Genomic DNA, 13,571 nt, shown 5'->3' on the forward strand with positions numbered 1-13,571 from the left:
CCCCCCTGTTACTCTGACGCAAGTCCCCCAGAGCAGGCCTCCTGACTTCCTCGTCCGTCACAGGGTGTAGCATACATTTTTGGCAGGAAAATACTCTACAAGAAGCAAGGTAAGTATGTCATCAACCTTGTTTCTAATGTTTTAGAATGCTTGTCTGATGTGGTAAAACATACCATGTCTGCCCTGTTCTGCTTATTCACAGTGGAAACCTATAAGTTTTGGTAATTTTGAAAATATGGTTAATAAATCTGTTAAAAATCCTCCTCAGTTGTCACCATGTGCTCGCTTCTTTTTCATCATGAGTAGTAATGGCTAACTTTAGCATGATATATCCCCCAGTTAATGTTTTACACCGTAACAGGTGCAAAGTGGGCTTGATGAATAGGGAGTATACTCTCTATTCATCAAGCCCACTGCAATTATTCCTCTACTGCTGTTAAATTAAGTGAGGTTCTGGTACTCTTGCAGCAAAATTTGCAAGGCTACTTATCAAAAATTTCATAGTACACATAGAACAATGACAGTTTTTTTTTTCCCCCCATGCCAAAGTCATGGTTCTTAACAACCAAAGCTGACACGCTGATTCAACTTCACAGCTGCTCTGGTTACCAAACCAAACTAGGTTTTAACTCAACTATTATACCAGGATAACAGGATGAGTAACAACTATTCAAAGTTCTGGACATAAAAGACAATGAGACATTCAATTTCTTTTTTTATTTGAAAGTTGTCACCATGAAGGAAACAGCAATAAACACAGCAACAATTGCATTAAAAAACAACCAAAATAAAAACAAACCACAGCCCACTGAAGTGATGCTCTTCAGTATTTAAAACTGAACATTCCAAAGGAAAAAAATTCTTAACATGAATCATTAAAGAGGAAAATGCTTTGCCTTTGGTTTGCTTATCTCCATTAAACAATTTAACAAACCCTTTGAGTTTGGTTAGTTTCTATGTATTCTTGTATTCTATTTAGCAAGCATAAGCAGGATATGATTTGCACATAATGGACATCAACAAACCTGGATGTCTGCCCTATCAGGCCACAGATCAGTGCTACAAGTGTTTGCAAACACCAATATTAAACATGCAACTGTCAAATCTTGCCATAAAAGAAGATTCCCTGAGCAGGTTCGTGATCTGTAAAAGGCCCCGACCTATGGATTAAGAAGCACTAGTATAAATGGAGGAAGAATACAAAATATGTTACAGTGTTGAACAGATAATTTCCAGCTGAGACACAGACACAGCACTATGAAGCTGTGCCAACGCATCACTGCTTCAAGCAGATCAAGTAACTAGTACCAGGAATAGAGTCATTCTGGGTAACGTGGTGGGCTGTGAAGAGTCTAAGTGTCAGGGGGGAAATGACTGTATTAGTTATCAAGTGTGTCAACGCGGATTTTCTTTTCCATAAGAACTATGCCATGTCAGGCTCCACTGTGGTTTCGGTCCTCTGTACTTTAACTGGAGTGCCTGAATAGTCTTCACCCTGAACAAGAGACAACAAGCAAACAAGGTCAGTAAAAAACTACTTCATAAAAGAGTTTGTTTTTTCCTCAGCTTTCAATGAGGATATCTACCTGGGCGTTACATATTTAATGTTCCACAGTACAGATTTACAACAACATATAAAAGATACAATGGATGAAAAGACTCCACAATGCATGCCTGTCATATCCTGGTTATGTATTGTGCATGTCATAATTATATCCTGATTTTAGAAACCTGAGTAAGACTGTATGCCAGTGTTACTGCGAGAGGAAATACCCACATTTATGCCCAGGTAGTTAAGGGTTAGGGTTAGTTATTTAGTTGGTTCATTGTGAATCATTTAACCACCAGCAATATTTTTGACAGGTTAGGCATGTTAGTCTTTAGGATCAAGTTGGAACTACGCAGGCCATACTAATGTGTACACAAGCAAACCGACCGTCACCCAATAGGTAGCAGATACTTTTGCAGTGAAAGATAAAACAGTTGTGTTTGTCTCATTTGTATGTGATTATTTATGCATACATTTAATGATATCCGCAGGTTATTTTTACTTCTGCGGTGGTTTATCTGTCACTCTGCAGATACACCTCCAAAACATGCAAATTGGCTTCACTATAAATCGCAGAACTGACTGACAAACACTTGTCTTTAGCTGGACACATTTCTCCCACCAATACAACATGCTAACGTTATTAGCACAAGTCTATGGCATTTTACATCGTATACATTAGCCTAGCATCTAGCAATCTTTTCCTGTTCTCATATAAAACCAGGGACAACAGCAACATTCAACAAAGGTAACGGTACATAATTTGGCTCCATTACAACTCACAAGATTCACCGACAAAAGAACTGTCTTATACTGAACAGGTTTTCCAAGCAAATACAACATGCTAATGTTATTAGCGCCAGCCTATGGCATTTTACATGGTATACATTAGCCTAGCGACGAGCGAAGATTTCCTCTGCTCACATGAAGCCATGATAAATCCCTAAGTATAAATCCCTGCATGTAAATGCACTTTGTTTAAAAGTGGTTGTTGATTTCCAGAGGAAATCATTCTTCACTGGAAACATTAATGTCCATATGTTAAATTGTGCATCTTTGCCTGTAGGCAAATCTAACCTTTTGCATATTCAGGTAAGCTGCTGTGCTGACAGAAGACTCCCTCTTTAAATTAACTAATTGAAAGTGTATCAACAACACTGTAACTAATTAAACAGTTTTCCCCTATGAACATTCAGTTGCTTATAATTTCTGCTACTTGAAAATGTGGAAGACTTGACTTGAATACATTTGTTTGCACTTTGTTTGGATCTAATATGGAAATTTGCCTGAATTCTACTAAACAAAAGTGACTTAATATAACTTACCTCCAGTGAAAGGCTGTGTGTGGTGACAGAGGCTGGGGCATTCTGGGAGTCTGGCAAGGTTGGGAAGTCCAGTTCAATGTCCATTACGTTGAGACCCAGCTCATCACTTGAGAAACAGAGGATAAACAACACATGAACATGACCAACAGCTGACTGGGCCTGGACAGAATGTATACAGGATCTATTCTTGTATCTCTGTTGAGGACCAAATGTCTTCTTACTAGGGGTGGGCAATATGGCTCTAAAATATTTCAGGATATTTTAGCAAATTAGTAAAAATAAAAAAGATTTTATAATTAATTGAAGAAGATAGAATTGCAACAAAATAAGTGACATAGTTTTACATGTTAAACCAACAGTTTGCCTTCAAATATTCAGTAAAAAATAAACAAAAATCATCTCTCATTTCTTTAGTTTGTAAACGACGACAGTCACTCAGAGCGAGATTCAGATTCTGTATACAATATTAATAGTACAACAAAACAAAATCGACCTCATATTACACATTTAAACAGTTTGCGAATACAAAGGTTGTGCCCTGGGATCTAAATACACTGCTCAAAAAAATGAAGGAAACACTTAATGGTCACAGTCTAACACCAAGTCAGTTAAACTACAGGGATATCATTCTGTCCATTTAGGAAGCACAACTGATTGTGAATCAGTTTCACCTCCTTTGGAGCAAATCAAAGTGACAACAGGTGCAATGGAGAGACAATAGCAAGACAGCCTCCAAAGAGGGAATGGTTTTGCATATGATGGCCACAGACGGTTGCTCTCGCCTAATCCTTCCTGACTGATTCTTCTCTAGTTTTGTGTTCTGCTAGTGTCCCTGTCACTACTGGTAGCATGAGGCGATACCTGCAGCCCAATCAGTTTGCACAGGTTGTCCAGCTGCTCCAGGATGGCACATCCATATGTGCGATCATAAGAACGTTTGCTGTGTCTTCCAGCACAGTCTCAAGAGCACGGAGGAGATACCAGGAGACTGGCCATTACAAGAGGAGTGCTGGACAGGGCCGTAGAAGGGTTATCAACCCAGCACCAGGACCAGTATCTGCTCCTTTGTGTGAGGAGGAACAGGAGGAGCACTGCTAGAGCCCTACAAAATGACCTCAGCTGGCTACTGGTGTGCATGTTTCTGATCTATCAGAAACAGACTCCATGAGGGTGGCATGAGGGCCCAACATCCTCTAGTGGGACCTGTGCTCACATCGCCACAGACTATTCAGGAGCTCACTGATGGCCTGATCCATGTCTGGTAGGAGATCCCCCAGGACACCATCCGTCGACTCATCAGGGGCATGCCCAATGCTGTCAGGAGTGTATACAGGCAAGTGGGAGCTGTACACACTAAAATTCATTCATGCAAGTGGGAGCAGGCTGTGATTTCAATTATTTACTTTGATTTTCATATGTGTGATTTTGAATCCAGTCCTCAGTGGGTTGATGATTTGGGTTTCCACTGACTGTTGTTACATCCTTTTGTTCTCAACAAATTATACAATGTGCATCAGTAAAGATTTTCAACTTGAATAATTCGTTCATCAAGATCTGATGTGTGATTGAAGTGTTAGTTTAATTTTTTTGAGCAGTGTATATAAAATCAACAGGTAATTTCCCTCTCTTAGCAAAATCCTAAATGTTTTGAGTTGTTTTTTCCCCCACCTGCATTTTTATGCTCTGCCATTTGGCCTCTCATCACACTGTAGCCTGTGACAGGCTGTTATGCTGCGATAAGTACTGCACATTAATTAGGCTTGGGATCCGGATCCAGTTCCTAGATTGTTTAAAAAAAAACACGCCACGTGCATTTCCATTAGAGTGCGGCACGGGCTGCATATTTCTGTCCGAACCCGACCGAGCCCGACATTATCTAATCACTAAAGCAATGAGTTTGTGTCACACAGTTGTCATGGTTACAGGCTATTTAACAGGCTGGGCGTTTGAGACGGGAGCGGGCGACGGGAGTGGGCGGCGGGAGGTCTGACGCTTCCAGCAAGAGGAGAGGGAGAAATAAAACAAAATAAGATAAAATAGGAAAAACCTGTTTCCCTCTTTTATTTAATTTTCAGCTTTTAATCAAGGCGGAGGCGGGCGGCAGGAGGTCCGCTTCCAGCAAGGGGAGAGGTAGAAACAAACAGCCAATGTGTGTGTGTGTTGTGTTCAGGTGTTGTCATGTAAATAACAGTGCCCAATCATGAATGCATATAAGTATTTTTTAAATTACATTGTTGTGGTTAATTTGAGGTAATAGTGTTACTGTAGAAATCAGAGAATCACTTTTTGTCGTTATATATTCTCAGGGAGATGATACAAGCTCTAAATCTGAAATACACACCACACACAAATGTGTATTTTCATCGAATTGTACTGTGCAACAGTTAGAATAAAGTTTTGTATTTGTATGATTGCATTTGTGTTTATTATATACTTGTTTAAGTATAGCAAGTATAATGAATATAATGTAGGAATCGTTAAGAAGGAATCGGTAAGGAATCGTAATCTTAATCGTTAAAATCCTAACGAGTCCCAACCCTAACATTAATATATATGGAGTTTTTTGTCAAGCCACAAGGTTGTGTTTACATTACTAAAGGTTTATGACAAAATCACTTGACGACACCGACTCCCATGTGTGCAGGAGAGGAAGAGACACTGTGCTGCTGCCAGAGGGGCCGCTGAATGAGTTCTCTCTGAGTGGTAAGTCTCTAAGAGTCTGAGAAGTCTGGGGCTGTTCATAAAACATTCAGGATGCCACCGTTGTTCCACACTACTGAAGCTGCTCCTTGTCATTTCACTTTCAGCCATGCTTGTTGTTGCCGCAAGCAACAGAATATGTCAACACGTCGAAATACCGCGAGTATCACAATGTGAATTTTTCATATCATACTTATTTTATCGGTATTCTCGTGAATGAAATGATACAGCACACCCCTACTTCTTACATGTTATCATGGACTGTGTCTTGGCCATCCTCTGTTGGGGGGTCCCAGGCATGGAGTTTGACCTTCCACAGCTTGATCTGTTGGTCCCAAGAGCGACGACTGTACTTCCTAAACTTATTGGGAGTTTTGGGGTGAACACCTGGCTGACGCATGTGTCTGCAAACACAAAGGGACAGAAAAACAATAGGAATGTAAAAGTTAAGAAATAAACCATCAGACTGATATCAGAAATCATTTTATGGCCAAGTAGGTTTGCACATACAAGGAAGTTGTCTTGGTGATTTGGTGCAAAAACACAGTGCAAAAAATAACACACAACAGTCTCAACGTGCACATAAAAGTTGCAGTGCTGTATTGATTGATGGTGTGTGTGTGTGTGTGTGTGTGTGTGTGTGTGTGTGTTATGATTGTTTAGACCTACTTCGGAACTTCTTTGATGTATCGGTCATAGGCCAATGTGTTCTTGCCATAGTTTATCTGTTTCTGTCGCCGTAGCAACACAGCCTCATCAGTCTCCATGTTTTCTCCCTCTTTTGAGTCACAGCTGCAGCAGACAGACAGACAGACGTATTTACACATACAGACTCAAACAATACAGGCGTGACAGGCTGCTTTTCATTGTGAACGAAACCTCCAAATAGCATCCAGACTTGCTATAACTATTCAAGCCTCAAGTCTTTATGTTACAACCTGGAGTAGTTGAAGAAGGCGTTAACTCGGAGACGACATGATATAATTTCAGTGGAAACTGAACCACTGCTGTTAATAGCTTATCTGATAACTCCAACTCAACTCTGTAAAAGCACTTTAAACACACATAGGAAAAGCCAATCATTGCAAAGTGGGTCTTTCCCATTTAAGAAAGGTACTGGGAATACATTGAATGCAAACACATTGCTCAGGACACAATAACAACATCTGTTGGAATATACCTGTTGGGTGACCCATTGCACCACACCCTCTAGAACGTTAATCACGTGTTCCATCACAGAGCTTGTCGGCCTATTGGTGTGCATTATGGATTAAATAGGTGTGGCTGCAACTTTTTAAAGATCTTGACCTGACAAAGATCCAAGTAGTGTCGAAATGTTGTCTTGATTAAACTTTCAGGACATGGAGTAAGTGTGCAGGCTTTACTTTGTTCCTCACATATGCCGTTTTTCTGATAGCCTTGCACCTACTTTGTGTGTAAATAATATAGTGTTAACTTTGGTGACAAAAACTATGATGAAAACTTTTCATCAACAACTTTTTTTCCATGACAAAAATGAGACGATGACAAGCTACAGTAAAAATTAAGATGAAATCTATGTTTAATTTTCACTGATGAGACGAAAATGTTAGTGATGGACTATCGGACACTGAAAGTTGAGAACAGGCGTTTTAATCACCAGCTCTGTGAGAGGACACAAGTTTAAACCTCCAGACTAGCATGTTGCGGATTAAGGAAGAATTCAGGCTTTAATGAAGTTATTTCTCTGCGTCATAATAGTGAGATGGATAAGTCAGAGTTTACAATGAACCTGGGTACAAATCCTGGTTGTCTCAGATTAGTTATTTGTGGTGTCAAGGTTTTCGAGAGCATGAATAGAGATGTTGAACTTCCCAAATGATGATCAGTAAGCTTGTGCTTGTAAATCACCCCTTAAACTGGATAAATGACAGTTTGTGAGTGTGTAGAAATTATTTGTGATTGTAGGAGGAAAAAAAGTCTGAATTTCATACAACCTGTCACTTTAATTCCAGTTTCTGAAACATGATTTAATTTAACTGGATTAGGTTTAAGATTAAAAACAGAGAAAACATAACAATTAAAAATATGTGCTCAAGTAAACACAACAAGCTTCAAACTTAAAGAGCAAACTTAAAAAAGAGCCAGCTGCTTTGGATGCAGTGTTACCCCTACTAAAAGAAACACATGAACACCATAATTCCTTTGAGTGTTTGTGTCAGTGTATGTCTGCCCCCACAAAAGCTGTAAATTTAACTCTAAAATGAGTAAACAGTTTACAGCAAGAATAACTTATGTATAGGCACACTGATAAATGTAATATGCAGAATGTTGGCCTTTAATTTAAATGAATCTTCAGAGTTTACTGTCAGAAAAAAGAGATAATACAAGAAAAGGTAACAAACCTCCCAGAAGAGCCAGAGGAGGTCTTTCTCTCTCTCTGGGTGACCTCAGCACCCAGTATCCTCCTCCTGTAACTGAACAGAGTGCACACACACACACACACACACACACAAACACTCAGTGAACACTGGCATTCAATATAGAGTGTGCTTTTAATAAATCAGAGATAAAAAAAAACCCATTAGAACAGAAGCAGTTTGGTTACCGCTGCATGTCTCTGTGTACACCCCTCCTCATCTCATCATCTTCCACCTGGCTGCCCCAGTCAGACTGTCTATTGCAGCGAGATGTTGGGCCTGTGCTCTCTGGAGTGGTGAAACTGGGGAAGAAGAACAGGGGGTACATAACAGCATGAACACACTGAGGGGAATAGAAGTTTTTGCTGCCACAGTGACAGCAGATGGAGTTGTGGGCACACATTGCCAAACCTGCACCACTCCTGTCAAGAGTACTGTTTCAATACATTGTGTGAGAGCTTGTTGTTGGTCCCTGCAAAGGAATCTCTGGTGTTACAGTTTGCCATCTGCGTAGTATTTTTTATGTAACTAAGCAACCAACCAACCGCAAAGTAGATGATCAGCTTCCTGTGTTTTTTCCCACATGTGCATGCCCAATGTGCATAAACAGTTATGTGATATGCGCTGTCAGATGTGTTAGTATGGGTGAAGATTAATTCTGAAATAGTGCTCAAATGCTTGTGTGTACAGAAATTGTTTTTGTTTTAAAATGAAAACCTTTTAGTGTGGATGTGACCTGAGCATGTTCAACACAAGCAGTGTCTGCAGGGGTTGCACAGTATTGTCAAGGAGTCTCTCACATCAAGCACAGACTGTTTGCCCTCCTCTCCACTGGGAGGCGCTACAGGATTGTCTGTTTCAGGACCCGCAGGCTCAGAACAGCTTCTTTCCAGTTGCCACCCTGCCTAAAGCCTGATTTATGGTCCTGCGGCATACCTACGTCATACCTACGTCGTTGCCGTGATGCTGTCGTGAACCCTTCGAACTTCTCCATCACTCCATTTCGTCGCGGTGCAATTCACCGCCACAGCGGTAGGGGGCTGCGTTCCTTTCCTGAACGGTTATCGTCGTCTCTTGATTCTTTGTTTAGCTTCCGGCTTTTCCGGTCACAGAGAAATGAACGCGGAGCACGGACAGAAGGCTCCATCCGTATCCGTATTTAACGTTGAGCATAAATGGGCCTTAATACTGCAACATCTACATCACAACAGAAGATGTTTAAAGATGGCGGAGATTCGCGGCGGGCATGGCGGAGTCTGGAAATACGGAACCGGAAATGCGTTGCTACCAAGCAAACCAATCACAGCCCTCTCGCTCTGCGCTGGGTCTGCATCGCCTCGACGTGTAGTTACATTTTTGGGGAGGTGCACGTCAGGCTACGCCGGAGGCTACGGTGAGCCTTCTGCATAGCCATGTATCCTACGACGTAGTGACGTCGTCGATTTAACGCAGGACCATAAATCAGGCTTAACTCTGCACCAACTCTGTCACATTGGTCATACTGTAGATAACTTATCTGTACATTTGTACATGTTGAGATGCTTGACTTTTTTGTCTCAGTTAGCTGTACTCTGACAATAAAGATGAATCTAACATATACAAAAAGATACTTCTATTGTAGGTGTATATTACCTTACCTAGCATGTCTCTTGTCAGAGTCTCTACCATCACTGCAGTCAGTGTGTCTGCCTTTTTCCTTAACACCACCTTCTTCCTCTCTGTTTGCCCGCAGACTTCCGTCGATCCCTCGTTTTCTGCAGTTGGACCACCGAGACGGGCCATAGCTCCTGCACAGGGAAGACACAAAGAATTTAAATTAAACATATAAGCATATCTTAAGTAAATGTTTCTGTTTGTGTTGAACAAATCAATAAAGCACCAAAAAAGCCATACACACTCTGACAGTACACTGTTCAAAAAGTAGGATGCATATCGATTATTTTTTTAAGCACTGAGGAGGGACCCATGTTTTTTATTTTGACTTAGGGGAGGGGCATGCACATTTAAATGGTTGTATTCTATATTTATTTTACCACTGATTATATACCACAATTTTTTTAATCTGCAAAATTACACCATTCAGTATAGCCAGAAACTGTAAAAACCAAAATTATCATTGGATTTTCAAAGTTCCACCTCCTCATGTGCCAGTAAGGCTTCCTTCAGGGAAAAAAAAAAAACACCAAATCTGAGCTCATCAAAATCACTTTGTTCCATGTCTCATTTAATTTTGACAGAAATGCCAGTTTGCACTTGTTAACCAGCATGCACAAGGGTGGAAACTCGAGACTTTTTACAACTCCAGGACCGCCTTTAACTTTAAACTTTCAAACATTTAAGAGTACATTTTAAAAAATCTAATAACAAAACTATGTTGGAGGGAGGATCATGCCGTTTCCACCAGTCACTCAGGGAGGCACATGGAAGAATATCCGTAGATTATAAAAAAAGAGGGGGTGGGGGAGAAGTCACACCCCAGCCACCCCTCTTCTCTGATGAGTAAAGAACAGTCCCTTATGTTAACACGCAACAGCAATGTAGCTCAACATCGCCGCCCAATAGTCTTCTAGAACAACTGATGGTTAACGTTACCTCCGTGTAGTATGCTGATACACGATTAGCACAAACTTGGGCTAACGTTAGCTGCACATAACGTTGGACTGATCATCACCGCCATATATCTATTCATTTGTATCCCGAATAACTACAGTCAGCAAAACCCCCCTTCATTGCCTAATGATCTTACTGTTGATGTTACACACGGGTCCTCCTGTAAACGTGGTTAAAGAAATCGTTCGGCTAAAGTTATCTGTACAGATACTGACACATTATAATCCAACCCGGCACACAACTTGACTGTTCTTTTACCGCCTTTCTGATCCTCTCTTACCACCACAATAACTACTAAACAGAGGACGCCGCCGTGTTAACGTGATGAATAACGATACCAAAGTTATGAATACAGTCCAATAAGGATAAAGTTGCGACCACAAGGCTACTAGACATAAGAAGGTAAAGCTAGTCAAACAAGCTAGCACAGGAAAGAAGCTGTAACGTTAGAGCAAATATTTTCAGGAACATGAACAGATCCAGTGTTTGCTAAAGTTATAGAAATATAGTCACTCACACATTAAAGTTACCAGCAAATAGGCCTCTTTTCTGTAAGTTAGCTAGCAACACATCTACAAAAACAGTTCCAGCTAACGTAGCATAGTGCTTTCCATCAAGTGGACAAAGGTAAGTTACAAAGGAAGCTCGTAATAACAGTTGAACGTTAGGTGAAACCACAAAATTCAAAACTGACCTGTTTTCGTGTTCGCTGTCGTGAGCATCACGTTGCTTGCCTCTGGTCCAGTCAGACATTTTCTTGATAACAATAAGGCTAACGTTAACTATCTGGAGAGTTAAAGTACTTCTGTTGGCAGCTGGGAGGCTCTACAGCAGGCTTGCAATCCACACAGATACCCGCCAACACTGAAAGACGCGGGGTTCCAAACAATCCAACAAGTCACATGACCGGAAATGGCAGTTACACATGTAAATTTTAGGGGACGAGGCTCGATGTGTGTGAACAGCGTCGCCTCCGCAGAGAATGAGAACAAGCGATGGGAGCAGGGCACAGCAGGGGGCAGTGGCAAAAAGTCTTCTTGTAATTCTTCTTCTTCTTCTTTCGTTTTACTCTCCTTTGCGCTGCATACCGCCACCTACTGTATCGGAGGGTGTAACGTCATGACTTAAAAAAGCTAGATAAAGAAAAGAAGAAAATATCCCAAAGACGTTATATTATGGATATTAATCCTGTTTGGTTTATATTTCAATAAAGCCCTTTGCACCTGCACGCTATGGTTTGTCCCCATCTCAACAGACCCATTACGCATTTTTAAAAACAGAATACTAAATGTGGTCTGGATTTGGTCTAATGGTCTGGATGGGGAAAAAACAGTGCAATCACCCTTTTTTGCATTTTCACAAATAGAATAAAGGTTTCACAAATCAGAAACTGTGTTTTAATGAGTCTCTGCAGTCTCCATGTTAATCTAGTCCAGATTTGACTAGTCTAAGTATAGTGGTTCGTGATCTGGACCTGGTCTAATGTGGTCTGGAAGGGGAAAAAAAACAGTGCATTAACCCTTTTTTTGTGTGTGTCTCCATTTCTCCAAGCCACACTCCTAACGTGCCCCCCCAAAAAAGGTCCTGGGGGCCTGCTTTTGCATAGTTTGTTATCTGTGTGTGTGTTTTTTCTGCAGTTTTACTTTCAAATCCTTTATTTTGAAACCCAGAAATCATGTCATCTGGAATCTATCAGAAATATAACAGTAAAAAGAGAACAGTTTTTAAAGACCGGGCTGTATGTTTAAAAAAGCACATGTACATTCTTATATATAGAGAAAAGACCTTGGAGCACATAAGAAAAAACATCAGGCCAGAGGCCGTCATACCTTCTATATGGTTAGATCTAAATAGAGGCGCCTCCATATTCAATAGGATGTCCCCAATATTTCTATAGGACTTAACAATATATCTACCATTACTCACAGAGGAGAGGAACAACACACCAAATACATCAGGGGTCCACTGACTACACAGATCATAAGGAACAATACCAGTCACTCCATGGACAGATAGATCAAATAGTACAAATTGTAAATTGTAAACTTGTAAAGGAGCAATAAGCGAAATTCATCATTTCTAGATTGAAGGATTTAAAAAATCGCTATGTGAAGAACTAGAGGTGTAATTTCATCTGGAGTATAGCATGACCTTACACACCCTCTCTCTGTGTTGATCTCCAGCCCATTGTTTACAAGCCGGTCCGGCTGCGCGTTCATGTACATTCATGTGAACCCCCTCCCCCCCCGGAGCCCTTGGCCCTCCCTCCCCATAAAAGGCTACAGCCAGTGAGCAATGACGTCCACCTGAAGACGACCAGGATCTGACATTACCTCTAAAGAAACAACGGTTGTTGGCGAAGAAGTTGTCGGATAAAGAAAGGGACAGAACCCGGATTAACATTGGCCTTGCATTTCCAAGGTGGAGAGCACTGCGAGAGCTAAAGGGGCTACAATCTGACTCGGAGCTAGCTCTTCTTCTCCTGGACAGGTACAACATAAAGTCAAATGTCTGTTTTAATTAGTGTTACAGTAACATTAAGCACATGTCACTATGTCGAATCAATTAAATTTAATGTTACAATCGTACTATGGGTTAATGTCCGGAGCTTGAGTTATTAGCGGCTCGGTCCCAGCAATGGGTCAGGCGTTACGGTTGTGTTAGGGGAGTAGCCCGGCAGCCCAGCTAACATTTGCAATTAGCATTGTAAAATGTAGCCCGGCGGGCAGCCTGCTGGCTGTGTTTAGCTATTCCCCTGCCTACTTCAATGATGATGGTCCCTGTCTCTCCATTTGGATCCAACCGGAGCACCAAGCCCTGGTTTGTTACTCAGGTTAATGTAGGAAGAAGCAGCGGGTATATCGGGCAGCTGAGTGAAGCAGAGCCTGTGGAAGAAACACTGGAACCGTCTGGATGTGATAATTCGTGGAGATGCTGCAGTGCTCGGCAGCACAGACGAGGCGAGTGGGGGGTGGTTGGGGGGGTTGA

The 13,571-nt window shown here is 41.2% G+C and overlaps 1 protein-coding gene across 2 annotated transcripts; it reads right to left on the minus strand.

Annotated features, from left to right (window-relative positions):
- Positions 1 to 714: 714 nt before the first annotated feature.
- LOC125894705 (stem-loop binding protein) lies at positions 715 to 11,623 on the minus strand. 2 transcript variants are annotated; one of them, XM_049586287.1, is made up of 8 exons: positions 11,278 to 11,623; positions 9,611 to 9,760; positions 8,162 to 8,275; positions 7,959 to 8,024; positions 6,244 to 6,366; positions 5,823 to 5,978; positions 2,875 to 2,980; positions 715 to 1,495 (listed from the first exon to the last, which is right to left on the minus strand). In XM_049586287.1, the coding sequence occupies exons 1-8, from the start codon at positions 11,334 to 11,336 to the stop codon at positions 1,424 to 1,426; spliced, it is 846 nt and encodes a 281-aa protein (XP_049442244.1). In that variant the 5' UTR covers positions 11,337 to 11,623; the 3' UTR covers positions 715 to 1,423. The 2 variants fall into 2 exon arrangements, with proteins under 2 accessions (XP_049442244.1, XP_049442243.1); XM_049586286.1 differs by having other exon boundaries at positions 7,959 to 8,030; positions 11,278 to 11,620.
- Positions 11,624 to 13,571: the final 1,948 nt, after the last annotated feature.

The sequence above is a fragment of the Epinephelus fuscoguttatus genome, linkage group LG9, assembly GCF_011397635.1.
Source record: "Epinephelus fuscoguttatus linkage group LG9, E.fuscoguttatus.final_Chr_v1".
NCBI classification, from domain to species: domain Eukaryota; kingdom Metazoa; phylum Chordata; class Actinopteri; order Perciformes; family Serranidae; genus Epinephelus; species Epinephelus fuscoguttatus.

What these genes read in the sequence shown, in the direction of transcription:
- LOC125894705 (XM_049586286.1), bottom strand. Translation starts at nt 11,336, where the DNA reads ATGTCTGACTGGACCAGAGGCAAGCAACGTGATGCTCACGACAGCGAA. An exon ending in GACAGCGAACACGAAAACAG is followed by an intron (nt 9,761 to 11,277) that starts GTCAGTTTTGAA and finishes TTCCCTGTGCAG; the next exon opens with GAGCTATGGCCCGTCTCGGT. An exon ending in TCTGACAAGAGACATGCTAG is followed by an intron (nt 8,276 to 9,610) that starts GTAAGGTAATAT and finishes CTTCTTCCCCAG; the next exon opens with TTTCACCACTCCAGAGAGCA.